This window comes from Symsagittifera roscoffensis, chromosome 10, assembly GCF_963678635.1.
Source record: "Symsagittifera roscoffensis chromosome 10, txSymRosc1.1, whole genome shotgun sequence".
Classification (NCBI taxonomy): Eukaryota; Metazoa; Xenacoelomorpha; order Acoela; family Convolutidae; genus Symsagittifera; species Symsagittifera roscoffensis.
The window spans coordinates 13,879,044-13,903,925 of NC_087071.1; the positions used below are offsets into that span (position 1 = coordinate 13,879,044).

The following is a 24,882-nucleotide window of genomic DNA, read 5'->3' on the forward strand; positions in this document are numbered from 1 at the left end:
ACTAAAATAAAAAAGGCAAAGTCCCTCCCCACTTTTAGTGGTCGGAACAAAAAACCGTTGTCGTACCTCGTACAGCAAGTATTCCTGTTCGCTGCACGGCTGATCATATATATTCTGCAAATCAGCGCCCATTCCTGCGCCAGTCCTATTATCTCCCCTCGTAAAACTCCCCTCGCCCATTTCATTGTCCAGATTGCCGCTTATTAAGGATTCACTCTCTATCGTATACACAGTATTGTCAATTGTCGATGGGAATTTGTGATATTGGAAGTTGATTGAATCATAAGTGTAAGATTGTTTTGAGAGCTGGTTGTTCGATAGTTGGATCGATCTAGACTGTTCGCTGCAATCAGAAGGCGTCGAAAGCATACTCTCCTAAATATGCAAGAGTTTGAAACGTGGGGAGCGGTGGTGAAAAGGCTAAGATTCTGCTTCGCAATCTAAAGGCTTTAAAATCTCGTATGTTGGACCTTTTCCTAGTAAATAAACAACATAACCTTAAAATGGAAGTTTTTTGATCACATTAAAGACAAAGACACCAGTAATTCGAGACCTTAGTACCCCATTGCATGCAATCATTATCAAACTTTAAGACACAAACAACCTTAATATTTTACCTTTGACGAAAAAGCAGCATTCATGTTTTTCCTATTCGTCACTGGGCTCGATAGTGATTCTTGTGAGAAACCTTCATCCAAATTCCTCTTTATATTCCCAACTCCACCCATGATCAAACCACTACTAGATGGGTTATGTTGCGACTGACTATTACCACTGAAGTTACTGTGATTTGCAGATTCGGTCATTTCTAGATTTGACCCCTTTGGAGGTCGCGCTGGTGAATTTGATGACCTTGAATTGATTCTTCGGTTTAACTTCGAGTCGGCTAGGATATCACGCGAGGCGGGAGGAGTGAATTTAGCACCTAAAATGAAAACAAAGATTTCATAATTCATACTCAGGCATATTTAAAATTTTATTTGATCGGACCCGATATCCAATATAACTATCAGGCGCAAATCTATTGTCTTTGTTTCGAGGGGGAGGGGCGGATTTTTATGGTCGACCAAATTGATTTTCCCATTCCTTCTCCAAACACTATAAAAAACGTCTTTTGCCCAGAATTTTTGCAACTCAAGTTTTTTCTGCGCGTGCTATGTCTGAAAGTTGGTGTTCATTGGCGACGAAGGCGCGTTTATCCAAACTTGAAGTGGTCGGGTAAAAATCATGTTATAAAATTTTTCCAAAGGTGGAATCTTTCGGAGGTCAAAATGTCGAATACCTGAGAAGAACATAGTTGCGTCCACTAACTGCCCCTGAATCATCTACTGCATCTAACTTTTTTCAAAATAATCTTCAATAATTTACCTTGGAAATACAAACCCAAGCGCGGGAAACTTTTTATTTCCATCAAACGACTTTCACTAACTCACCTATCGAATAAACACTTTCGCGACATTCCGATGACATCGTCGTGTTTTCATACTCATTACCACCCCCAACTTCCAAACTCGCCTCCAGCAAACTCAAACGATCTTCGATCTCGCTCTCATTCTCATTATAAATACTTTCCACGTTATCGTCATCGATATCATTGTTGTTTTCTGAACAATCTTCGTCTTCATTTAACATCAAATCAGTTTCAGTTTCTAACAAATCTTCGTTTTCATCGTCGATAATTTCTTCCTCGCCCGAAAGATTTTCCAAATTTTCCATCAAATTCTTTTCTTCTTCATCACTTGTATTTGCAACGTCGTCGTAAATTCTCCCCATTAATGAAACCTCATCATCTTTACTGTCAATTTCGTGGAAACTTTTCCTGCTTTCTTGAAAACTTCTTCTATTTTCGTGAACATTTTTCTTAATTGGTTGAACAAATGAGATGTTCGGCTTAACGAGCGTTTCTGGAAAACTGTGTTTTCTGTTCTCGTAGAGCATCGAGCTCGTGTAATTAGTTAGTGTTTCATAAGTTTCACTATCTTGCTTTGTATTCGAATTATAGTTATTGGTTCTAATTTTAGGCGCATTTTCTAAAGAGTCGACACTTATGTTACTTGCAGATTTTTCCCGAAGATTTTGATTTTCATTAATAAAGTCACGACTTCCGCGCGAAAACCGCTGACAATAATCTGCATTTTCGAACGGGTTTCTAGAGTTCACATTTGGTTCACATGGATATTTTTGACAATCTTCAAGCTTCGGAGTATTATTTGTATTTTCGTATAGGGCATCAGTTGACAAACTTGTTGCATTTCTTAAATTTTCATAATAATCGCTGTTATAATGTTCAGTTTCAAATTGAACTTCAGAAATAAAATTTGAATCCGAAAACAAATCGGTATGAGATTTGCAGTTTCTAAACGGTACTAACTGCGATTTGGAGTTTTCATTTTTTGAACAATTTTCGAAATCGTTTTCGAATTGAGCGTTAAAATTGTCGTTCGAATTCTGATTGTTTCTTGCACTGCAGATAAGATTGTCAGACGAAAGGTTGAAATTGTTTGTTAGTTGGAAGCGAGATACATTTGTGAGGTTTACAGGTTGACAGTTCGCATTGTTAAAATTACTGAAGTTGTCAATTTGGCGAGCTTGACGAGGATTGAATTCTAAAATATATTTTTAAAAATGTACCCAAAAGTTCATAACGAGACATTGATTTAGTTTTGTCAATTCTGATGAACCTTTCCCAAAATCTTCCTAAATTGTTTTAAATTGACTTTCTGATAAATCTGAATTATTACTGTTGTGGTAATCAAAAAATTCAGCGATGGGCGAGTTTTAAATATTTTGAAAATTTAGACTTTTTGGTAGGTCGATCAAACTCAGATTTCCCCCAAACATCGAGAAGAAAATGCGTCGAAAACTTGACCACCTCTAGCCCCAATTTAGCTTTCGCTTGAAAAGGAGAATTCTAGATAAATGATGTGCAGTCATTGTTAGAATAGAACTACTCAAGCGTAAAACATGGCAAGGTCTAAGTATAATAGTTGGGTATCTAAATTATAGATGGATCCCTAGTAAATATTTATGCTCTATAAAAGCATAGGTAGTTTTCTGCCTTTTGAGATTAAAATTGCTGCTCGTTAGAGGTGCGGGAAATGAAAAAGAGCCCCAATTGGAAACTTTTAAGCCCATGGACTCACCGTGTTGTCTGCTGTTGTGGTGTGAGTAGGTAGTCGGGTCCAAATGAGGAGTTGCACTTCTCTGTCCATTGAATGGAGCAACTCTTTCCTCGTGTTTATTGCTGTTCACGTGAAGCTTGTTAACCTGCCTCGTTTGCACTTGTTCAGGCTGAAAAGATGAGTAATTTTGTCTTAATATACAACTTCGTAAAATCAACAACTAAGCCGTAAAATTGATATTTATATCTTGGGGAGAATGTAAGAGAAAAAGTACCTTAGTTACTTCCGCTCCCCCCCCCCCCCCACCACACATAAACACCAATTTTACAGATACTTTTCAGAGAGTTGTAGATGAAGAGCAAATATGTTTGCAATTGGGCAACGCGACTTTGCGTGCAGACTTCATGGCAGTTGGATCACCAAAAACAAATCGCAAAAGCTGCAGGTGGAGCAAAACGGTAGAACAGCCACTATTTCTAGTTGAATTTTACATCTGAAGTTTGCAGTTAAATCGCAAGTTCTGAGTAGAGCAAATTATTATCAGTCAATACAAGAGCTTGAACAGTTTTTTTTTCACCCGTTCCAAAAATTAACAGCATGGCAGAAAGAACGGACAATTAATGGGCCAAATTCTGAAGGGTTAAATGAATACTGAGTTAAGTTTAAAAAGTTGAACTGAAAAAAATGTTTTGAAAATGAAAAGATGAAAATGAAAACTAACAAAAACGTACCCTGTTTTGATTATTCGTTCTCTTCTCGTCACCCGTCGAAAACTGATTCGAAGAATCACTGCCTTGTCTTCTCATTTTCCTACTATTGGGCACACTAACATGTGTCGTAGTTTGAAACGGATTCGGAGATCCCAAATGTCCAAAACCTTGCTGAGAAGGCCCGTTATTATCACATGGGGACCCGATATCACCTCTTAGACCCAATTGTCCATTTTTGTTACCCGCAGCAAACAATGGCGAACTGCTTTTGTTATTTGCTATGGGACTCGGTGTGCTTCCATTTACTGCATAATTCGAAAAAGGAGGGGTTGTTATCGTATTTTGGGAAGCGTTTCCAGGACCGGCAGAGAAGTTCCCGGGAACCCCGGTTTGTTCCAGTGGTACTGGTAAAGGCATATGGGCTCTACTTTTTCCTGAGATTCTATTTTCCAAGGCAACTACATTTTGAGGTTTGGGTAATTCATTTACATTCTGGGGATTTGCGGATACCGCGCTTTCGAATGAGTTCTGAGAGAAAGGTACTTGAGTCCTCGGAACCGGAGGCGCTGCTTTTCGGGTCATCGATGCTGTGTTATTCATTCCAAGAACACTATTTCCAATTGGAGGCTTTGAGTTCGAGCTTTCATGAGAGCATTGTTGAGTGTGTTTTCTGTGAGTTGATTGTTTTTGCTGTTCGCCAATGACATTTTGGGGAAAATGTCGATGACATGGCTGAAACAAATTTCCACGTTTATTGCGCCTAGACTAGTATATTGAACACATATTAGTATAATTAAAGTTTTATGATCTTTTATTATAGCAGTGGTTCAGTTTTGCTCAGAAGGTAGTTGAAACTCCAAGATCATGTATCTGAACTATCGGTAATACCCTAGCAGACAAAACTAAACGCAAATTTAGGTTTCTTCTCTTAACAACGCCTATTTTCAAGGGCATTTTTGAACAACATAGATTTCCTCTAAAACAAACTTTACATCGACCGAAAGCAAATGTTCATAGCAACCAATGTTCTCAGTAAAACAAAAAATCAGTATTTGATTTCAAGGACGTACCAGGTTACTTCGGGTCCAAAATATCAATTTTCACAATCTGCAATACGTGTTTTCGCAATTAGGCTAGAATAAGTCATTTTGTTCAGGCGATGCGAAATGTTTAGTGTAATATTTGCTAAGCTCGGCTGTTTCATCCAATATCACACCGTTGAAAAAAAATGAATATAAAAAAAAATAGAGCTTTTAGATCTAGAAGAAACTGGCAAACATTAAAAACCAAAATTGATATTTGCATAGGTGTGTCTGAGAAAATTTGCTTTTATCTCATGAATTTTTTTTCAGATTCATGGAAAGTAATGTCTAAAATGGTCCTGCTAAATAAACATTTTAGGGACTAAGAAACTTGTTTAGTGTAATATTTGCTAAGCTCGGCTGTTTCATCCAATATCACACCGTTGAAAAAAAATGAATATAAAAAAAATTAGAGCTTTTAGATCTAGAAGAAACTGGCAAACATTAAAAACCAAAATTGATATTTGCATAGGTGTGTCTGAGAAAATTTGCTTTTATCTCATGATTTTTTTTTCAGATTCATGGAAAGTAATGTCTAAAATGGTCCTGCTAAATAAACATTTTAGGGACTAAGAACCTATATTTGGGTATAATGTCCACTAGTATACCATAGTTGAACTGTTTATCTTTTTTAAACGAGTTGTATGTGGCAACGACAAATTGTGGGAAAAAATTCACTGTTGATGTCACTGACTGTTAACAACGTTTTACAGAAGTAATTTGTGAACTTAATACAAAAAATTGTAAAATATTATTTTTTTTGCTATTCTTAATAATTCTAGCAAGTAAGTTTTAGCAGCATTGAAAAACTTAACTCAATTCAATGTTCTCAGGCAAATTTAACTGAATAGTTAAATTACGATTGTCCCGGATCAGTTCTCTAAAGAAATTTAAGACTTTATCTGAAAAAAAAAAACAAAAAAAAATCATCGCGACCTGTATAAGAGTCTGAACTACGTTCATCGACTCTGAAACACTAATTAGCTGAAGAGCTGAATTGGACGAGAAAGACTGGGAAATTGTTCAATTTGCATTTTTGAATAAATTGTTTCTTATGAGTTGAATTCGGTCAAGTTTTTAAATATCCGATTAAGTGTTGAATGTTTTTGTTGTGTAATGAACAATGATAAAAGAATTCAAAAAAGTATGCCCATGTTCAAGGTACTACCAAACAATCGAAACAGTCTGGAAAATATTTTGACATTTCTAGCTATTTAATCAGAACAAGATATTCCATGCTCTGCATCTTGTACCTACAACAAAAATGGAGAGCTTCGCATCACTTGCGATATACCATTAAAATATCAGTGCAAGCTAGCAGACGGAAAACGAAAAAACTAAGTCCACAAAAAAAACTTCAAAAAACCACAACTAGAAAAATTGAAAATGTTGTCTGGAATCATGTTCTCTATGCGGAAAACACGTTCAGAGACAATCGACGGCAATTAATGAAAATTCAAAAAAAAACAAATGGCAACTCAGCCGACGAAATTTGATTAACTTCACGTAGAACCGAAAAAATAATTGCTGTCATAAAAAAACTTTGAACAAAAAACTATCCTAAGAACTAGATCAGGAATTTTTTTCGATCAGGAATGAAGCATAAAGAATTTTTTTCGATCAGGAATGAAGCATAAAAAGTGTATTTTCAGGAACGAAAAAAGTGTATATTCCGACTTGATAACTCTTGCTAATCGCAAGCGTTAACAGTTTCCAAACTCATATTCTACTAACATATAACATGAAAAAATCCCAAGAAAATCCAAACTCTCCTTTGATTATTACCTCCATTGAATTTTATAGTTATTGAAAAAGCTGCCCCTGTCCGAGATCTTGAGTTTTTAATAGGTCAGAAAACAACGCTGAAAAGAATATAAATTTTTCGTCAAAAACTAGTTTTGGGCATCATATGGACTTTGCTTCATTGACTGAAAAGGATATTGCCAAGAGACATAATTGAACTTTTATCCACGCAATATTTTATCTTCAAACTCGTCTATGAACCCCAGCATATTCACCTGGTTCTGCTGCAGCTGGTTTACTGTTGCATTTTGCTGCGGTGAATGTCCACTAGCAACATTTCCTGGAACCAATCCAGAGCTACTACTAGCCATGAGACTTCTCCCAATGATCTCCCTTGTAGCTTCATCCATGAGTGGGGCATGGTTGTTGATTGCTGACTGCTGGAGCTGAGTCTGAGTGTGATTTGAGTGTTGAGGTTGTTTTCTGTGTTTATTGCATCTGTGATGGTGATGTTGATGCGGCCGCCTATCAGCAAAGTTACTACTTACTCTTTATTGTCTTTCGTTAAGTAAAAAGTCAACTAAAAATAGTTGTTACAGTAAATGAAACCATGTTTTAAAACATAAACCACCAACAACTACCGCATCAAGGCCCAATTTTAACATTCAAAACTCAAAAAATTAAGTAACTTTTTTAGAAGCGAAGCTTTGGAGACAAATTTCAAAATTTCGTGGTTAAATATAATTATATCTTTTCAATCTTTTAATTATATCTCTCATTGAAGAAAAATCTTCCTCCTGAACCTATAATTCTTGTTAATAGGTTCAGGAGTTGGGGTACTAAAAATGGAAAGAGCTTAAAATTATCTATCGTAGACGGTGAACCGATATCAAAACCTGAACGAGGCTGCAAAATTGCACAAAACTGATCTTACCGATGACTATGCAATCCGCCACTTCCAATTTCCAGTAACGAGCCCTCTTGACCTCTTGCACTTGACCCTTGACCTCCAGAAGACATTGCATCTTGTTTCGTATCTTGCACACACCCGCTGCAGTTTTTATTCTGCATGCTACAACCTCCAAAACAACCACTTCGTAAAAATCGACCACTCGATTGCTTCGAAACACTTCCTTGCTTTATATGCGAAGTTCCATTTGCAATATTATTTGCAGATACAGCATTACTAGAAGTCGAGGTTTTATTCGCACAAGTATAACTCTGTTGATTATTCGATATATAATGAGTACTGATACTACTTCCACTGTAACCGGAGTTGCGTTGCGACGATCCTGTAATGCCTCGCGATGATCCGCCGGCTGTCGCAACTGCCGAAGCACTTTCCGAGTGATTATGATGGCGATGATGTTTTCTATGCTCCGAATTAGCTCGCGTCAAATCCGAATTCTGAGTTCGCTTTTGCCTCGAAACTGATCTGAAATCATTTCCGCCATTCATCACATTCTGAGTTGTACTGCTCATAACTTGATGACTCATAACTGCACTCTGGGATTGCAATTGCAAATCGAAATTCGAAGTTTCAGGAGTTGCAAATTCGATTCCGATTCCTTGATTTTCGTTCGTATTTCTTATACTATGATGATGGCTATGATTATTATGCCGATGTTGCTGTCGTTGCGCTGAGTTATGATGCTCGTGGCGACGTCTATGATGTCGATGACACGAATTCGTTGATATCTGGCCCGATATTTGTTGTTTATTCTGTGAATTAGCGAGCAAATTTAAATTCGACTCTAGCGCCATCTCTTGTTGACTTTCAAGCATATTGACAACAGTATTATTTGTAGAACCAATAGCTGAATTTTCGACTGTAAAATTTGATGGCGACTCACTGACACACTTTGCAGTATTGGTTCCGTTTTTATTAACTACAGCAGAATTAGTTGCAAATGGTTGCGAAAATTGAGAATCATTTGCATTTTTTGGGTCACTTTTCGAATTTTCTGAATTATTTGACGTAATCTTCGCGTTGTTTAAACTCGAAAGCTGCAATGCCTGTAAAAAACAAAGACCACTACACTTTTTGGTCGACATTTTCAAACGAATTCTAATAAGCTGGATAACTTTTTTTTCAATAAATTTTACAACTAAGTGTATAATTTCACAATTACAAATACTGCATACTGTTCTCATAAAAAATTTTCAGAAATTTCTAAATTGACTTGCGCTCTTTTCAATAAATGTCATTAAAAATGGACAAATATAGTATTTGCTTTTTGCTAGAAGAGCATTTGATAAAAAACGTCATCTGCGTGAATATTTCATAATTGATTGCAGCTTTAGCAGGAGCGCACTATTCAATTTTTAATCAGAATCCGAATGAAATCCGTCATATTTGAAACATTTCTTTTGTGTGCGTATCTTAAACCAGTCCAAATAATCCTCAATATTGTTTCATTTTATGAAAAATATCTGCTGATTTATATTTCACATATAATGCCAAGTGTGAAATCAAAGCGACAGCAACAGTAATATCTAAATTTCAGCTTAGTTTAAAACAAGGGATTAGCCATTACCTGCATTCTTGAAAAAATCCTGTGCAGAATTTCAAAATTTGGAACATTCGAGGAGGAAACTCCAAAGCCAAGAAAAGTGGGGAAAAAATGTTCCAACCATATTCATAAAAACTACAAATAAAAGTTTTTCAAATTATTAAGTTCTTCAAATTAATATCGTTTTTTGTACATAATGTGATGATAAAACAATGATCACGCGTAAGATGTTAGTAAATCAGGCATAATCGACAACTGTTGCTTTCAAAAAAAGAATAACTAACAAAAAATGAAGAAAAAAATTCAAAAAAATCATATTTTTTTTAAATATTTTTGTGAAAAACAAAAAAAACTTGCCAAGGAAGGAAGTGCCAAATATAGCTTTCAAAACTAGCTTTCGTTTAGAAAAACTGAGTTTATTTTGGCTTAAATGAACAGTTTAAACAAGTTATCTTCAATTTATTTGGTCGAAATTCAAACCGGTTTTTCTCGACACTGATAATTTTTCTGAATTTTTTTAAATATCGTTCAAATGACTGAAAGTGCCCTAATATGATATATCACTCAACCCAGTCCGATGATTATTTGTGATACCTAATTTTGCGTGGAAAGCAAAAAAAAACCGAAAACTATGGTCGGAACAAAATTTATTAGTCGCGGTAAACTGTAAAAGCCTAAAAAACATATCGAAAAGAAAACTAGAGCTTAATTATGATATCAACTTCTTCGATAGAATACTTTATATCGAAAAAAAATCGTTTAAAAATTATAATGTTTTTGAAACTATCGATCACTTTGTGCATATTTATTACAAAAACGGAAAATATATTTTCATCAGTCGCAAGCTCGATGTCCAATGCTTAAGTCAGTGTTGAGGTAATAATTTGGATCTCTTTAACTATCCCTGCTTTCGTTAAGGGTACAAAATTCACATATGCTCAATCATTGAACTGATTCTTCATAGGGGGTGGCAGCTCGTTACTAGTTCCCAAGGGGGGTAGTCGAAGAGATCCAATAAGTTCAAGGAGCAAAAAGTGTTAACGTCAAAGTAACGACAAACGCACAAAAACCGAATCGCTCTTTTGCCGAAAAATTCTTGCTCTCGCCAATTTGCTCTTTATATTGGGGACAGAAGAGAATTGATTCAGAAGGCATACACCAGCTGCATAAAATCCTCTTCTAGACTTGAAATTGATTTCACAAAATCACTAATGAACAACACGTCAATTGCGAGGCTCTTAACTTTAAACTTTGGTTTCGAATTACGATATAAATAAACGTTTAATTGAACACACCAGTGTTTTCTGGTACCTATAAAATCCATTTCTTAGCTCTATTAATGCTCGTCTGTATTTCTTAAGATCAAAACTTTGATCTAAAAACCTGGACTTACTTCAACCTATACACGTGTAATCCAATAACCACAAATATTACCTCCGAAATCTAATTCTACGATATTTAATTCGAGCATGGCATATTTTGGTGCCCGTAAAATTAAGCCCTGGATTTCATACGGATTATTTTGGGGAACCGAGACATTTAAATGTTAATCGTGCACTTGAAGTTTCAAAATGAAAAATTAGGGCGATATTTCGTGGAGAGCTCAAAAATGTCTAGTATTAAATATTTATTACGCCGCTGCCTTATATTTTTCTCTAGAAACTCGATTGAACCTTTATTGAGTTCGGTTGAAATCTGAAAACCTGAGGGAAAAAATTGGGGAATATTGTAAATAGCCATCACAAGGCTTGAAGTTTGATTATTGTGGACTAGCTTAACAAGATGACAGAGCTAGGAAAACGAGAAAAGCATCGTGTAACATAATTCGTTTTGTCTATGTTCGTATGAAGGTTATGATAAAAAAAAAACCTCAACACGTGTTATTTGTGATGGGAGTATTTATCATTTTATTTTTAAAAACTCCGTCCAAAAATACTAATGGCAAAACTGTGAACTAAGAAAAAACGAAATAGAAGCTGAAATCAGCACAAATATTTCAAATTTTGATGACGCACTTATAAAAACTTTGGACATAATGAAGTATTGAAACGCTAGGGTAAAGCCAGACTTACCTACTATTTTATCTCCTCACCCAAGATCAGCACACTGTTTTATGGCGAGAAAATGCATTAAGCGGGCAGATTAATGCACTGGGTTTAACAAACCGTAGGGTGCATTAACAAGTGTAAAATATGACCGTCAGCATTATTAAGTGGGAATTAAATTCGGGTGCAATATAATAACTAAATAGTAGTATATACCTTTCCAACTTTTCCCTAGTTGGGTTTATAGGGGGAATTCGCGTTCGAGGGGGATTTAGATCAAAAACGGCATGGAAATCCCGCGGATTGTATGAATATTTCACAACAAATGGTGGACACTAAAACGCATATATAATAAAAGTTAAACCCAAAGAGAGACATTTTGAGTCAACAAAAGTTCCAGCAAACTGGTTCAAAATGTCGAATATAATCATGCTTTAAATCAAAATTTTGTAATTCAAGCGATAAAAAATAGAAAACACGGAACTTAAGCCTAGAAGCCATTGTTTTTAGTGACTAAGAGGAGATAAACATTTCGGAATGAAAAGTTGAATAAAATTGCGGTTCAAAACCGTTTTTGGCTGTTTTGTGAAAATCGTCTTTTTCACCGAAATTATAAAAAAACGTTGTTTTTTACAGACTAATTTCGAATATTAAAATAATAGTTGAAACAAAAAAAAGTCCTATGCTTCCGAGAATTACATTGAATCCCTGGGTTCTAATTCAATTTTTTTTAAAACTAGAATCCTTTTTGGGAAAAAATCCTCTCTTTGGGGTTTTGAAATAGCCCAATTGGCTATGTACTTGAACTAATTTAAGCTCGCATTAAAGCATGCTTCTACGAATTGCGCATTTGAGTAGTGTAGAAAGCCGCCTAAGGCCTCTGTGCTACATCTTTTCATCCAGGATATGATCTGAAAAAACCTCATTCGAGAGCAAAATTGCTACAAAGAGTGACCAATGAATCTACCAACAGTGGCTTGAATGTTTTGACTGCCCCATAATTGGTAGGAAAAGTTATGAAAATTATATTAAGCAACCATGAATTTGGGACGAAATCAAATATCAACTGTAAAAACTTGTAGGACGAAATTAAAAACGACCGATTATCTTGCCTTGAATCAATTTGGTACAACTTTGTAGACCGGGATAATTCACCACGCATAAACACGACTGCTCGTATATCAGAGCGAAGCCCTGAACGTTCCGACTGCCCTTAAGGCCAAAGTTTTATTGGTTGAATAAATGACAAATTAATTGAAGAAAAACGTTTTTTTTCTTCATTTTATACCCCCACACGCTATGTAGAATACTAAGGGTGCGATAAGAGTATTGAATTGTGATAATAGGATTAATTTGCTGGCCTCAATTCGATTTGGAACGCATTATTCGCTTCTCACACGTATTATAAGTACGCAATATATCGCACTTTAATTATCCCAAATTTGCCAAATAAGCAATTTTCAAACACCCGTAACTTTACGAAAAAGGATCACATAAGAAATACACTTTTGAATTTGAGCTTAAAATAACAATATCTCTTAGATGGTTTCCGTCAAAAACGCTTCATTAACAAGTCGAAAATTGACTGAATAAAAAACCAAACCAAGCATAAATATTCCGCCCTCTCTCGAAAGTCGCAACAACAAAACGCGTTTATCTTTTAGCATAGTAAAAAAAATCTTCACAGCGCGCATAAATTATTCCACAGCATGCATGTCCTAACTGGCAATTTTCAAACCGCCAGAAATTAACAAGACTTCTCGTATATCAGGGCAAAGCCCTGAATGTTCCGACTGTCCCTTAATTCATTCATATCGAATAGTTTTTGGGAAAAAATATAGAAAACCTTTAAATTTTGGACAAAACCAAAGTGTGAAATGTTGAGTCGTACGAAAATAAATATAGCCAATCGAAGATTGGAAAAGAGTAATGAACGCAACTAAACATGAAAAAACACTGACTTTCCCTTTGAATTTTCCCTTTGAACAATTGATGATTGGCGCTTTTCTGATAACATGAACCCAACTAGAGAAAACTGGATCAAAATGCAAAACTTTCATTCCGCTGGAAATCTAAAAATTAAATTCCAATTTCGAATCGTTCACGTTTTTTCGCGCCATTTCCACGTTCGTATTTGAAGAGTGCTATTTGCGTCACTTTCAGCAGATGAATTTCAATTAACTCAAAAAGTGCATATATACCTAAGTGCATTCATAAATGCATCAATATGTATGAATGCACATCTGTAGTTATAAGAGACTTTTAAGTCTTTTCCTGAACAAAAAAATCAGCAAGACCTAGATAGAAGTCTTCACTACGTTCATTACTCTTAATACGACCGATTAGCTAGCTTCAATTCAATTTGGAACAATTTTGTTGCGCGGGATGATTCGCCACGCATTATAAATTCGCGTTTTGCTCTCATCATTATGAATAAACTATTCAAAGCGCGCATAATTTAGACCAGAGCATGGCCAATTTGGTAATTTTCAAACCCCAAGAACTTCACAAAAAATAATCGGAGGAAGTCGATATCTTCAATGAGTTATAAAAAATGTTATTCAAAACTATCATTTCGATCGGCGAAAATTGATTGAATAAAAAAAGCACACCGAGCATAAATATTCCGTTTTCTTCGAAAGTCGGAACAAACAGAAAAACTATGGAAGGTCAAATATCTCTTTACATTCGAACTAAGGGAGGGGTGGAAAAGTCTTAACGGCAAGTTGACTTCAAATTTTTTAGAACTTAATTTACGGTTGCCACTCGCTTTTATTCCTAGTAGAACTAACCTTCTACTTGCCCGTTTAGTCATTTTTACATTGCAGAATTCTCTTATCATAAAAACTGCTCTCAATACCAAATGAATAGCACTAAGCACTATAGTGGGAGAAATGGAGTTAAATTAAATATTGCTCTAGGGTGATTACATTCCATTCAATATACGAACTCTACGCAGTATTATAGTTTATACAGCTATCTCACTTTGTTAGGTAAACTTTCCAATCATTTTGAAGTAAAATAGGCACACAAGTTCAACAGCCACGATCAAAACGACGAATAATCAAAGTTTTACAGACTGGAATCGAAAAATGAATAAACAACCAATTAACAAACAAGAAGATAACAATAACTTTTAATGAAACGGAAAAGGTTAATTGAATATAAAATGTTACTCTTTTCAGTTCTCACAAGGTCCATGGTTCCAGAAAAAAAACGATTAACCATTAACAGATTATAAGTCTAAAAATAGCTCTGCCAGATTGAATGGAAAACGGCGGATAATTACACCAATGAATCATTTTTGACAGTTCTATTGGTCTATTAGTTTTGTAGTCTGCTATAATAAACCAAAACAGCATGAGTTCTTGGTATTTCGGAAACCGATTTAATTCTCAGAAGTCTCATAATAAAATCGGGCTAGACATGACGATAATCAAAAACACAGCTTAAGCACTTAATTTCATCATTAAAAAAAGATTTACTCAAACGCTACCAGGAAAGTACCCAAAAATACAACACCTTTCTTTAGGATAAAACTGCTATCTATATTGGTCGGCAAATAACTGATAAAAACAAGAATAGCATGCTCCTGTGCAAATAGAAGAGACTATTCCGACCACAGATTGGTCGTATCGACTTTCTAATAAAAAAAAGCCCAAACAATTGGAAAAACTGATGGAATTCAAAATATTCAATGAGCTCAACACTATACAGTACTTCATTCGCGGGGGGTCGAACATAACCGTGAGAGGTGACTTGGACCTTTATGGACAAAGAAGCGCTTTCCATTACGGGTTTCAGAACCAACAAGACGGTCGCACAAATTTGAATCAATTATATACATTGCCAACAAAGAGCTGCAAAAGTGTCAATGAGCTCAAGGAAACTGAAAAACCTAGCCAACTGACAACTGGAAAAGTATTGCACCGCAAAGGAAACAGAAAAATACTGAAATTTGAAGAAAAAACTTGATGGCTTGAAAAGTCTATCTAGAACATTTTATGACTGACAATTTGTTTCCTAAAATTAACCCAATTTCAGAAAACTGGATCAATAGGTAAAATTTTCACTTCGCTGGGAAATCTGATAATTCCACTTTCGAAAATAGAAGTCGATCAAGCTTTTCGTGACCTTTACACTTTTGCTGTTTAATAGTGGAATTTGCCTTCCTTTTTACAATGGAAATGCCATGAACACAAGAAGACATCACATGTCAAACCGCCAAAAAGTAAATTTGAGCCTCGACAAATTTTAGGAATTTTCTTGAAAAAACGAAAAAAATTCATCGCGACCTAAATAGAACTACGTTCTTTGACTCTTAATAAATTACCTTCCTTTTAGCAAATTGATTTCCAATGAACTTCAAAAAAAATCAAAGTCAAATCATGAAAAATGAATTTCAGCTGAATTAATTTTTGATCATTTGTATTGAAAAAAAAAACCAAACAAAAAACGTCAATTAGCGTCATCACTTCGTTTATTGACTCCTACTTAGTTTCACGTCAAAAATCGTTATTAAATTATGTTACACATTACAATTTGTATGCAGTATCAATAATTCAACTCACAATTCACTATTTTTTAACGGCATGTTTTAACGGCATGTGAGATCTCTTCAGATACTACACCCTCCAAGTTTATGAATTCAATATTTTGGTCTGCTAGGTCCTTGAAAAAGTGAATTTGTGTTGCGGGGGTCCCCATAATTAATAGTTGCTTCGCAAACACAAGCAAAAAACGACAAAAAGCAGCTTTAAAAAGGAAATGAGAAAAGGTAGAAACAAATGGGCCTCGAATTAGTGAAACATTTGCTGTGTCGGATTCGAACCTACAATCTCGATGTTTGGAGTCTAATTTTTTCGCACCTGCGCCACCGGCCATTTAAAACGTGAGAACACTAGCCACCAATGATGCAACTATACAGGCTAAAAAAATGCGAACGCTATGGGCTTCAAAAATACTATAAACATATAAAAAGAACTATTGCCGGCGTTGAACAAGAATTCCACATCCTCCCGCTGAGCCACGGACACTTGACTTCCGTTAAACACCAGCCAAAAATAAAGCAGAGAACATATATTATGAAATTTTTAATGCTACATATCAAGATTATAGCAAAAACGGCACCAAATGAGCACTTTATTTGCAAGTTAGGTAGGATAAACATTATTACTTGCGAGAGATACTTACACACTACGTTCGCTTGTAAACGAGAAACATCATCCAGTTGAAACATTTTTACTAAGCTTTTAAAAAATTCAAAATAACTCTCCAAGCTGATTCAGATTCTGAAAACCTTTCCAAATAAATTTTCTCAATATCGAGAACAACTGATATGATTTTCCTCTCGAAACTTAATACTAGGTAAAGGCCTCAATACTCAGATTCTCCATTTAAGCGATGAACAATTGTTCAATATCTTATATATAAACGGTTGATCAATGCATTGTAACGACATACTGAAATATGTGGATTTGTCATCTCACATCGAAAAAACATTTTTTTTTGGCGAAAATTCCAAAAAATCATGATCAATCAAATTTTTTAACACTTTTGTTTTTGAATGCGGTTGGAACATTTTGGGCTACTTGCACACAAACTTGCTACTGCTATCATTTTATGTAACTTAATTGCACATGTAATTTTCAAGCAGCTTACATTTTTATTCAATCGAATTCTCACTACTCACCTGTATCTTAGCGAGTGGTATTATGTCTGATTGGGGTGTGGTCGGTCGGTGCCACACAGTCTGTCTGGAGTATGTGTTGAAGTAGTAGTACCTCCCTGTCTTTTCATCCCACAACTCCCACCACTGATCAGGCGAGGCCGCTCTACTGCAACAAGAAAAAAAGGAAAAGCTTTAAGGGGTGCGGTCAAAAAGTAGACATGTCATAGAGTAGACAATCCTTAAGCCAATCGGAATCGAGATAAGAAAATAAGCGTACGAAATTTATAATTTTTCTCGATTCTGGTTGACTTATGACGTGTCTACTTTATGACCTGTCTGCGTTTTGCTACACATCCAGCTTTTAAGACATGGAAATGACACCATAAAATAAGACTCTTTTCCATTTTCTCCAACAAATGAATTTGAATTTTATAAATATACTTAAAAATTGTCAAGATGAATGAAAACTTTTATGGTGAACGAATTAAATGTGAACAAATTTGTTCTTCTAAATTTACATCGCAATATAACGCATTTAGCTTAGCCATAATATCACAAAACTACTATTAAAATACAAAAAACACATATAAAAGAGGACTGGTAAAGAACCTAGGCTTCAATCTAAAAATTATTAATTAGAAATCAATTGGCAATTAACTAATTAGGATTTCCACTAACTAATTAAACAAATATCTTGCTCAGGAAAACGATAGAAAAAGTCTGTTGATAGAATAAGGCAAGTACAATCACTTAAAAAGAGCTTTTTTTGGACCATGAGACAACATTAAATTCAAGCTTTGTTAAGAAGCAATTTTAAATTCAATAAAAACTGAAACTGACCATTAGAAAAAACTTTGCAGTTGAAATTAAACGGAACTGAAATTTACTAGTTGAGGAATTTGCAACCAGTGGGTAAATTCCTCAGAAACCAAATGGTTGAGTATAAATTCTTCAGACAGACAATTACAAACTAAATGTTTGAATTAACGTAGGTGGTTTAACGGAAACAAGATTAAGATAACGTCGATAATTTTGAAGCTAGTCAGAAGTTTAACGGTCTGTCTAAATAAACGAGCAAATTCAAACCGCCTGAAGATGAAAGTGATTTAAAATAACATTAACTACCATCAACTAATTCTTCAGAACCTACAAGTTAAATAAGTTATCTAAATTAAGATGGCGACTCGAAGTTGCGTATACTGAATCTAACTAACCTGCAAAAAATAAAAAATTCAGCTAAAAATTGGAATATCCTATAAAGCCACTTGATGCCAGTTAAGACTTAAATTCAAAGTCAGTTCAAAGGAAATTTTGCTGCTGACCGATTTCACCTGCAAGCTTTGCCTGGTAATTCAATTATGGAGGATAGCAAGTAGATCAATTGAGCGGACGGAACTGTATTTCTTTCCGGTCAAAATGCAGAAAATATTTTAAAAAACTAATTAAGCTGCAAAACTGGACAAAAACATGAAGTTTTAGATGAAAGAATTTCAAGGAACAGCAGAAGATTCAAAAATGCAACCGATAAATACGTGTTCTCAAAAACCTGCTCTTTACAGATTTTTCTAATTTATTAGGTTATGTTAAGGGTGCGAGATTTAATTTCAACTAGGTATTTATAAATTACCTGGTCATTTCGAGCAAGAAATTTATCAACTCCATCGGGTTAACGCCAGCACCACTATTACCATTACTACCATCCATATTGTCGTCACCGCAACCATCTCGATTACAATCTTGACAAAAACTGTCATTACAACACAAGACAGGCGAGTTTGTCCCCTCGGAAATTCCTTCAAAGTCGTTCATGCTGAAATTTCCTCCTCTTTTCACGCCGATTGTGTCAACGTTTTCAGTCATGTTGAAAAAATTTCCGTCATTTTTTTCCACAGCGGAACTTTCTTCATTTTTGTTCACGCCAAGCTGAACATCATGTTTATTCAGATTCTTTTTCATGTTGCAATTCGGACTTAGTGCGATTGAATTGCACTTTTCACAACTGCAAGTCGAATTTTTAGCTGATAAATTAACGCTGTTTACTGAATTTTGAAATGAACTTGAATCCGAATTTGACAAAGAAACGTTCGATTTTGTATTGAAATCAGAAATGATGTCGTCGAAATGAATAAAGGGCCTCCGATTCGATTTCATTAACTGGCTGCTGTTACTGATAAAAGGGTTATTCGTGTAACTTTGGGGAGTATTTTCGGGTGAAAGCGAGCTATTAAATTGAGAATTTTGTAAATGTTGAACTACATTCACGTTATAGTTTGTTGACTCAACGTGATATGATGCCATAAAATTTTGGGTAACAGTACCACCATTATTGTTAACTGCATTAGCTTGCGGGGTTATAATATTACCATCATAAGTAGCGGTTTGAAAAGATGGTTTTTCTCTTGTTTGTGAAGATGATCGAGTGAGATTTCTGTTAAGCAGGTGCTTACTTAACTTTTGGTGCGATTTTTTGCCCGGCAATTTGGGCGGGGCATAAGGACAACACCCTTTCACTAATGGGCCTAACGGGCGCAGAGGTAAAATACAACTAGGCTGCGAGAGATCAACTAAAGACGTAGCTTCAGCACTTTGCTGCTCTGGATTTGTAAAATTCAGCTGCTGGTTATTTTCAGGAGGTTGGGTAAATTGGTCTTTGAAGGAAACTTTTCGCTTCCCAGAAGCATCGCTGGCATTTGAGCTACAAGGACTAACATTTCCCGGGCTATCCGAAAAAATTGAAGTGTATCAGATATCACAAGCTCAAAACTCTCAACCATATTTTTTCTAAACACCTAATCAGACGACGGTTTAAGCAGAATTACGAAGTTGGTTCTCTATTTTTTGTCAAAATTAGTACAATAGCAGAAAATTCTACTTGTTTAGCGCTAAATGTGCTTTTTTTCCTAGAAAATTTCTCATTTTACAAAAAGAAAGAACTTTCAAAATTTGTTCACAAGTTTTCTGTGTGACATTTTTGCACAAGTATCCATATGAAGAACCAAAAGATCTAAAATTTCGCAACTCAGATAAATTAAAATATTCTTGTGATATCTAAGCTATCAGAAATGGACTCTTTCCCTTTATACAAATAAATTATACCCCCCCCCCCCTATTGTTATAGCCCCCACAATACAAGTATGTTGGGCCAACAATTTTTTTGTTGCAGGGGGGGGGGGGGAGGCAAAAGTTATATTGGAAAAGAGACCAAAAATTTTCACAGTACCCATTAACGGCACTATTCGCGTGATTACTAGTCGCAGGAGGCACTAAATAACTCTGCAGTTGTGCTAAATTTTGCAGTGGATTGGGCGAACTAATCGAGCCGCCGCTTTGCTGTTGCTGGTTATACACAACTCTGTTCAGATTAGATAAGAGTTGTTCGTTGTCACTGGCTGAAATATTATTTCCCATCATCGATAACTAAATCAACAAGGAGAAAAGTTTCCCCGCGATTTATTCTTTAACTGTTGATAAAGATGATTTTCTCGCAGTTCTTGTTTTTTTTTGGGAAAAATATAACAATTAGTTAAACTCAAATTGTAAAAGTTGGTAAGACTTGTTTGAGTTCCAAGTAAAAGTTCGCAAGTTCTTTCATAAAAAATCGAACTTCAAAAGCTATCAGCTATTTCGATAAGTACAAATAGAAAATCAAAATATAGAATATCGTCAGCAGCCGAAGAGTTGAGATTTCAAAATCTCAACAACAAAAATCAAGTCGCATAACTAATTCAAGTCGACAACATTAATCACTTAAAAATCTTCATGGTGTTAAAATCAGACAAGCGTGACTTTAAACCCCATTTAAAAAGTTAATTCAATTTCAATTTTGGGGCAAAGGCGAAATTTCATCTTTGTACGCTTCAACGAATTCCCAACACCTCTCAAAATGAATTCAATTTAGACTTGAACTATATGAGGGTGGAAATCAAAGATAAAACATGTGGTGAGAGTAAAACCAAAGAGAAAATGTATAGAGATGGTACATCAATATGGAAAAATGGGTCCGAATTTCAGAATTGATTAATTTTATCACGCTGTGTTAGATAATAGACGGAAATAACGTTTTAAGACGCATAGAATAAGCTCTCAGTAAATCGAAGAATAAAGAAATCCAACACTAGAAATTCAATTGAATTCAAGTACGGTAGTTCATCGTTTTAGATTGGAAATGTATTCAATCAAATAGACTCCTTAAAAAGCACTTTAAAAGCGCTTCGGGGGTCAAAAATGGTAATATAACAGCAATTGATGATTTTCACTTTAACGTGAAGATGTATCAAGTTATATCATTGCCACTTACAAGCTTTAATCTCTTAAATCAAGCAAAAAAATGATTCAGATGAGATATTAAAAAAAAATCAAAATGTTAAATACATGATAAATTTGCAATTTATAAGCATCGTATTTTATAAACGTAAGCCAAAACTTTAAGATCAATAGTCATTACAACCAAATTATTATAAAAACGAAATATGCAAAAAAACTATGACTCGAATGGTTCAAAAACTTGAAAACATATATTTTTTCTGTTAATGAAAGCCGGTTTAAATTCTGGAAAACATAGAACAGATTTCTTCTATCCTTTAAGTTGTATAAAAAATAAGATCCATTTTGCCAGACCGGATAGACCTTTCATAAGCTAACAGGATATTATATATTTAGGGGAAGGAAACTACTCTAAATCCTTCAGTTATTTAAGAGCGATTTAATTATAATTGACGTGAATTTGGTTTTCTTTTAACCGACAGCTAATTCCTGGATGAACAAATAAAAAGTATTTTTTTTTCCAATTTTGAGCAGCTAATTTAAGGTTTGACAGCCAGTATACCAATCAATAAAACTAAGAATAATTTGAAATTTGGATCGAATTCAGGATTAATATCCAATCATAATTTTCAAAATGCTTACGAAAAATTTGTGACGTCTCAGTAAAACGCTGTCAAAGCCATACAACTTTTTTAAATTACTAAATAAATGATGAATTTGATTTCGGTACTACTCGTAAAAAAAATTAAGATAGCGTCGGCAAAACGTTTATTTGTTTAAACGTTTCATTGATGTTCAGACTATTTTTATTATCAAATTTGAAAGCATTTTTAAACCTAATGCTAACAGCGTCTAAACCAATCTCTAACCTTACTTTTAAAATAACGTCGATCAGTGACAATGAATAAACGGTCATTCAAACAAATGCGACTGTACTAATTCTGGAGCTAGGTTAAAATATGCCAAATATGAATACTTATCAACAGTAATATCAGAGTAATATTACGCACGAAAGCTCACAATAAGGATCAATTTGGGAAAACAAGAGTCTAAAACTTCCGATTCTATAAATCAATTCCCAAATTTATTGGAAACTAAATATACCAGGTTTAATTTGGGAAGAAACACTGGGATATTATTGGATAAAGCATTTCATACATTTGTTCAAAGTTGTTTGGGTGTCACAAATCCGAAATAATATCTGTCAAATTCCAAATTTATTCGCATGTTTGGTTTTATCGCCAAGACACAGATTAGTTGCTTTGTTCTTAGAAGTGTTTATGAGAGCGAGAAGTGCTATTTATATTAGTGTAAGTCTCGACCGAGCTTTGAGTAAGCGAACTGAAGTTTTTGCATGTTAACAGAGTAACGAACTGAGTTACCATTTTCGTAAGATCTTGTTTTGTAGCATAATAGTTGAAATGTAAATAGTATCGTCAGTGAAAAACGCAATAAAACGAGATGTAAAAACGAGAAATGAAAACGTGAACAAAAAATAAAAGCCACATGAAGTGATTCGATTAGTTTTACTGATATGTGTTTAAATATAGTTTAAGAAAACTTCGCATTTTTCCAAAGAGTAGAGAACGTTCCGACCACAAATTGGTAAGCTAGTTGTAAATATATAATGAACCTAGGCACGTAGATTAAAACAAAAATTTTTTCATTAGTTAGACTTCTTTTTCGCTTGCTGTATGAAAAACATACGACAAATCGACAGGTGTCAATCAACAAGCACACCAAAAAAATGAGAAAATTATGAGAAATTTTCGGAGAAAAATAGATGAAAAACTCTTTCAAAAACAAAATATAAATTAAACCTTCTTTTGATGAAAACTAACCTGATTTGAGAAAACTGGAATAAAAGATAAATCTTAATTGCGTTAATTCTGGAAATTAACATCCACTTTCCAAACTTAATTCAATCACAATTTTTAGCGTCATTTGACCTTCCATTACAAAAGACAGAAGCGGAACCAGGTATGGGGTGGGGACGGACGCCCCTTCGCCTGAGGGATTCGAACCCCTCACCATCCAAAGGGTCCCCCTTTGGTATTATTTTAGGCCAGACAAAAGGTTGGTGTCAAACTCTGTTCAGTTTCTCAATTTATTTCATTTCCAAATAATTTTTCTATAACTGTTAACAAATTTATTGGAAAACAACTGGAATTTTTGAAATATTTCAGACCCTGGGACAGCAAAATGCCGTTAAACATGCAACCGATTTTTCAAAACTGCATTTGAACTGACAAAAGAGCAATGCGACATGATTGCGCTTTTTCGGAGAATTTCATTTTGTCTTTATTTCGAGGGTACAATTGAATAAAAGGTCATTCAACAACGATTAGCCAAACTATTTTTGAGAGCATAACAAATAAAACGCCAGCAAAAAAAAACAAATGCGAAAATTCAAAAAAGTATTTCGGTTTAGTTTAAATTTGAAGGTCAAAATTATTTCAGAAAAACAATACGTTGTCCGAGAAATTTGTTAGAAGTTATACCAGGCGGGTCTTTGACACATAAGCGAAGCTGCGCTAAGCAAATACAAGCAAAAACACTGCGGAAAGCTAAAAACTAACGAAATAACAAGAGAAAGAAAACCAACAACAGAACTACGAGGTTCGTAAAACCTACTATAATTTTTATAATTACTACTTTTCTTCGCTCTTCGTCAATAGCTCAGTCATTCAATTATTCGGATAGTTAAAGCATGCAGCAAAGATCATGCAAAGACTCATGCTTTTCAATTATGGCATCAACTTTGCTATCAAGTGTGCGCTTGAACGACCTTTTTAAAGACAAAAAACAATCCTCGTTTCTACTTCAAAAAGGGCATTGATAAGTGTAAAACGCTTGCTTCAATGTGTTTACAATTTACGCGATTTGCTTCAACACTATAATTGGGTACATTTAAAAAAACAATTTGTAAACTACACCTTCTTTTGATAAAATTAACCTGATTTGAGAAAACTGGAATAATAATTAAATTTTAGTTGCGTAGGAAATTCTGGAAACTAACATCCATTTTCAAAACAGATTTCAGTCACGTTTTAAGCGTCATTTGACCTTTCATTACTAAACACAGGAACGAATTCAGGGATGGTGGTGGAGGCGGTCGCCCCCTCCCCCTCAGGACTCGAACCCCTCACCAACCAAAGGGTCCCCTCTTTGGTATTATTTTATGACCAAAGGTTGGTGTCACACTCTGTTCAGTTTCTCAAACTAATTCATTTCCAAAAAATTTTTCTATAGCTTTTAACAAATTTACTGGAAAACATCTGAAAGTTTTTGAAATATTTCTGACCCTGAGACAGTGAAATGCCGTTAAAACTGCAACCGATTTTTCAAAACTGCATTTGAACTGACAAAAGAGCAAGGCAAAATGATTGAAATTTTTCGTATAACTAAAATTTGTCCTTACTTCTTGAAAAAAAATTGAAACAAATTCGTCAATCAACAACGATTTGCCATGTAACTTTCGCGAACAAAACACATAAAATGCCGAATAAAAGGCAAACGCGAATATTCAAAGAAGTATTTTGATTTAATTTAAATTTGAAGGTAAAATAATTTCAGAAACTTCATACATTGTCCAATAAATTTGCTAAACTCTATACCAGTCGCGTCTTTGACACAGAGGCAAAGCTGCGCTTGGCAAATACACGCAAAAATACTCAAAAAGATAAAAACTAAAGAAATAACAAAAAAAAAGCAGCAATGGAACTACGAGGTT

At 34.8% G+C, this 24,882-nt stretch overlaps 1 protein-coding gene across 3 annotated transcripts in view; it reads right to left on the reverse strand.

The window, feature by feature from the left end:
- Positions 1-24,882, reverse strand: part of LOC134855210 (probable serine/threonine-protein kinase DDB_G0282963) — a 514,793-nt gene that overhangs the window by 12,231 nt on the left and 477,680 nt on the right. For 2 of the 3 annotated variants that reach the window (XM_063871667.1, XM_063871668.1), the window contains 8 exons: positions 16,908-17,052; positions 7,592-8,673; positions 6,933-7,182; positions 3,854-4,564; positions 3,144-3,291; positions 1,434-2,606; positions 618-925; positions 67-375 (listed from right to left, as the gene is read on the reverse strand). In XM_063871667.1, the coding sequence (XP_063727737.1) occupies positions 67-375; positions 618-925; positions 1,434-2,606; positions 3,144-3,291; positions 3,854-4,564; positions 6,933-7,182; positions 7,592-8,673; positions 16,908-17,052 (4,126 nt within the window). Of the gene's footprint in view, positions 1-66; positions 376-617; positions 926-1,433; positions 2,607-3,143; positions 3,292-3,853; positions 4,565-6,932; positions 7,183-7,591; positions 8,674-16,907; positions 17,053-18,513; positions 19,606-20,106; positions 21,169-24,882 lie in introns of those variants that run through there. The other variant, XM_063871666.1, reaches the window with a different exon arrangement.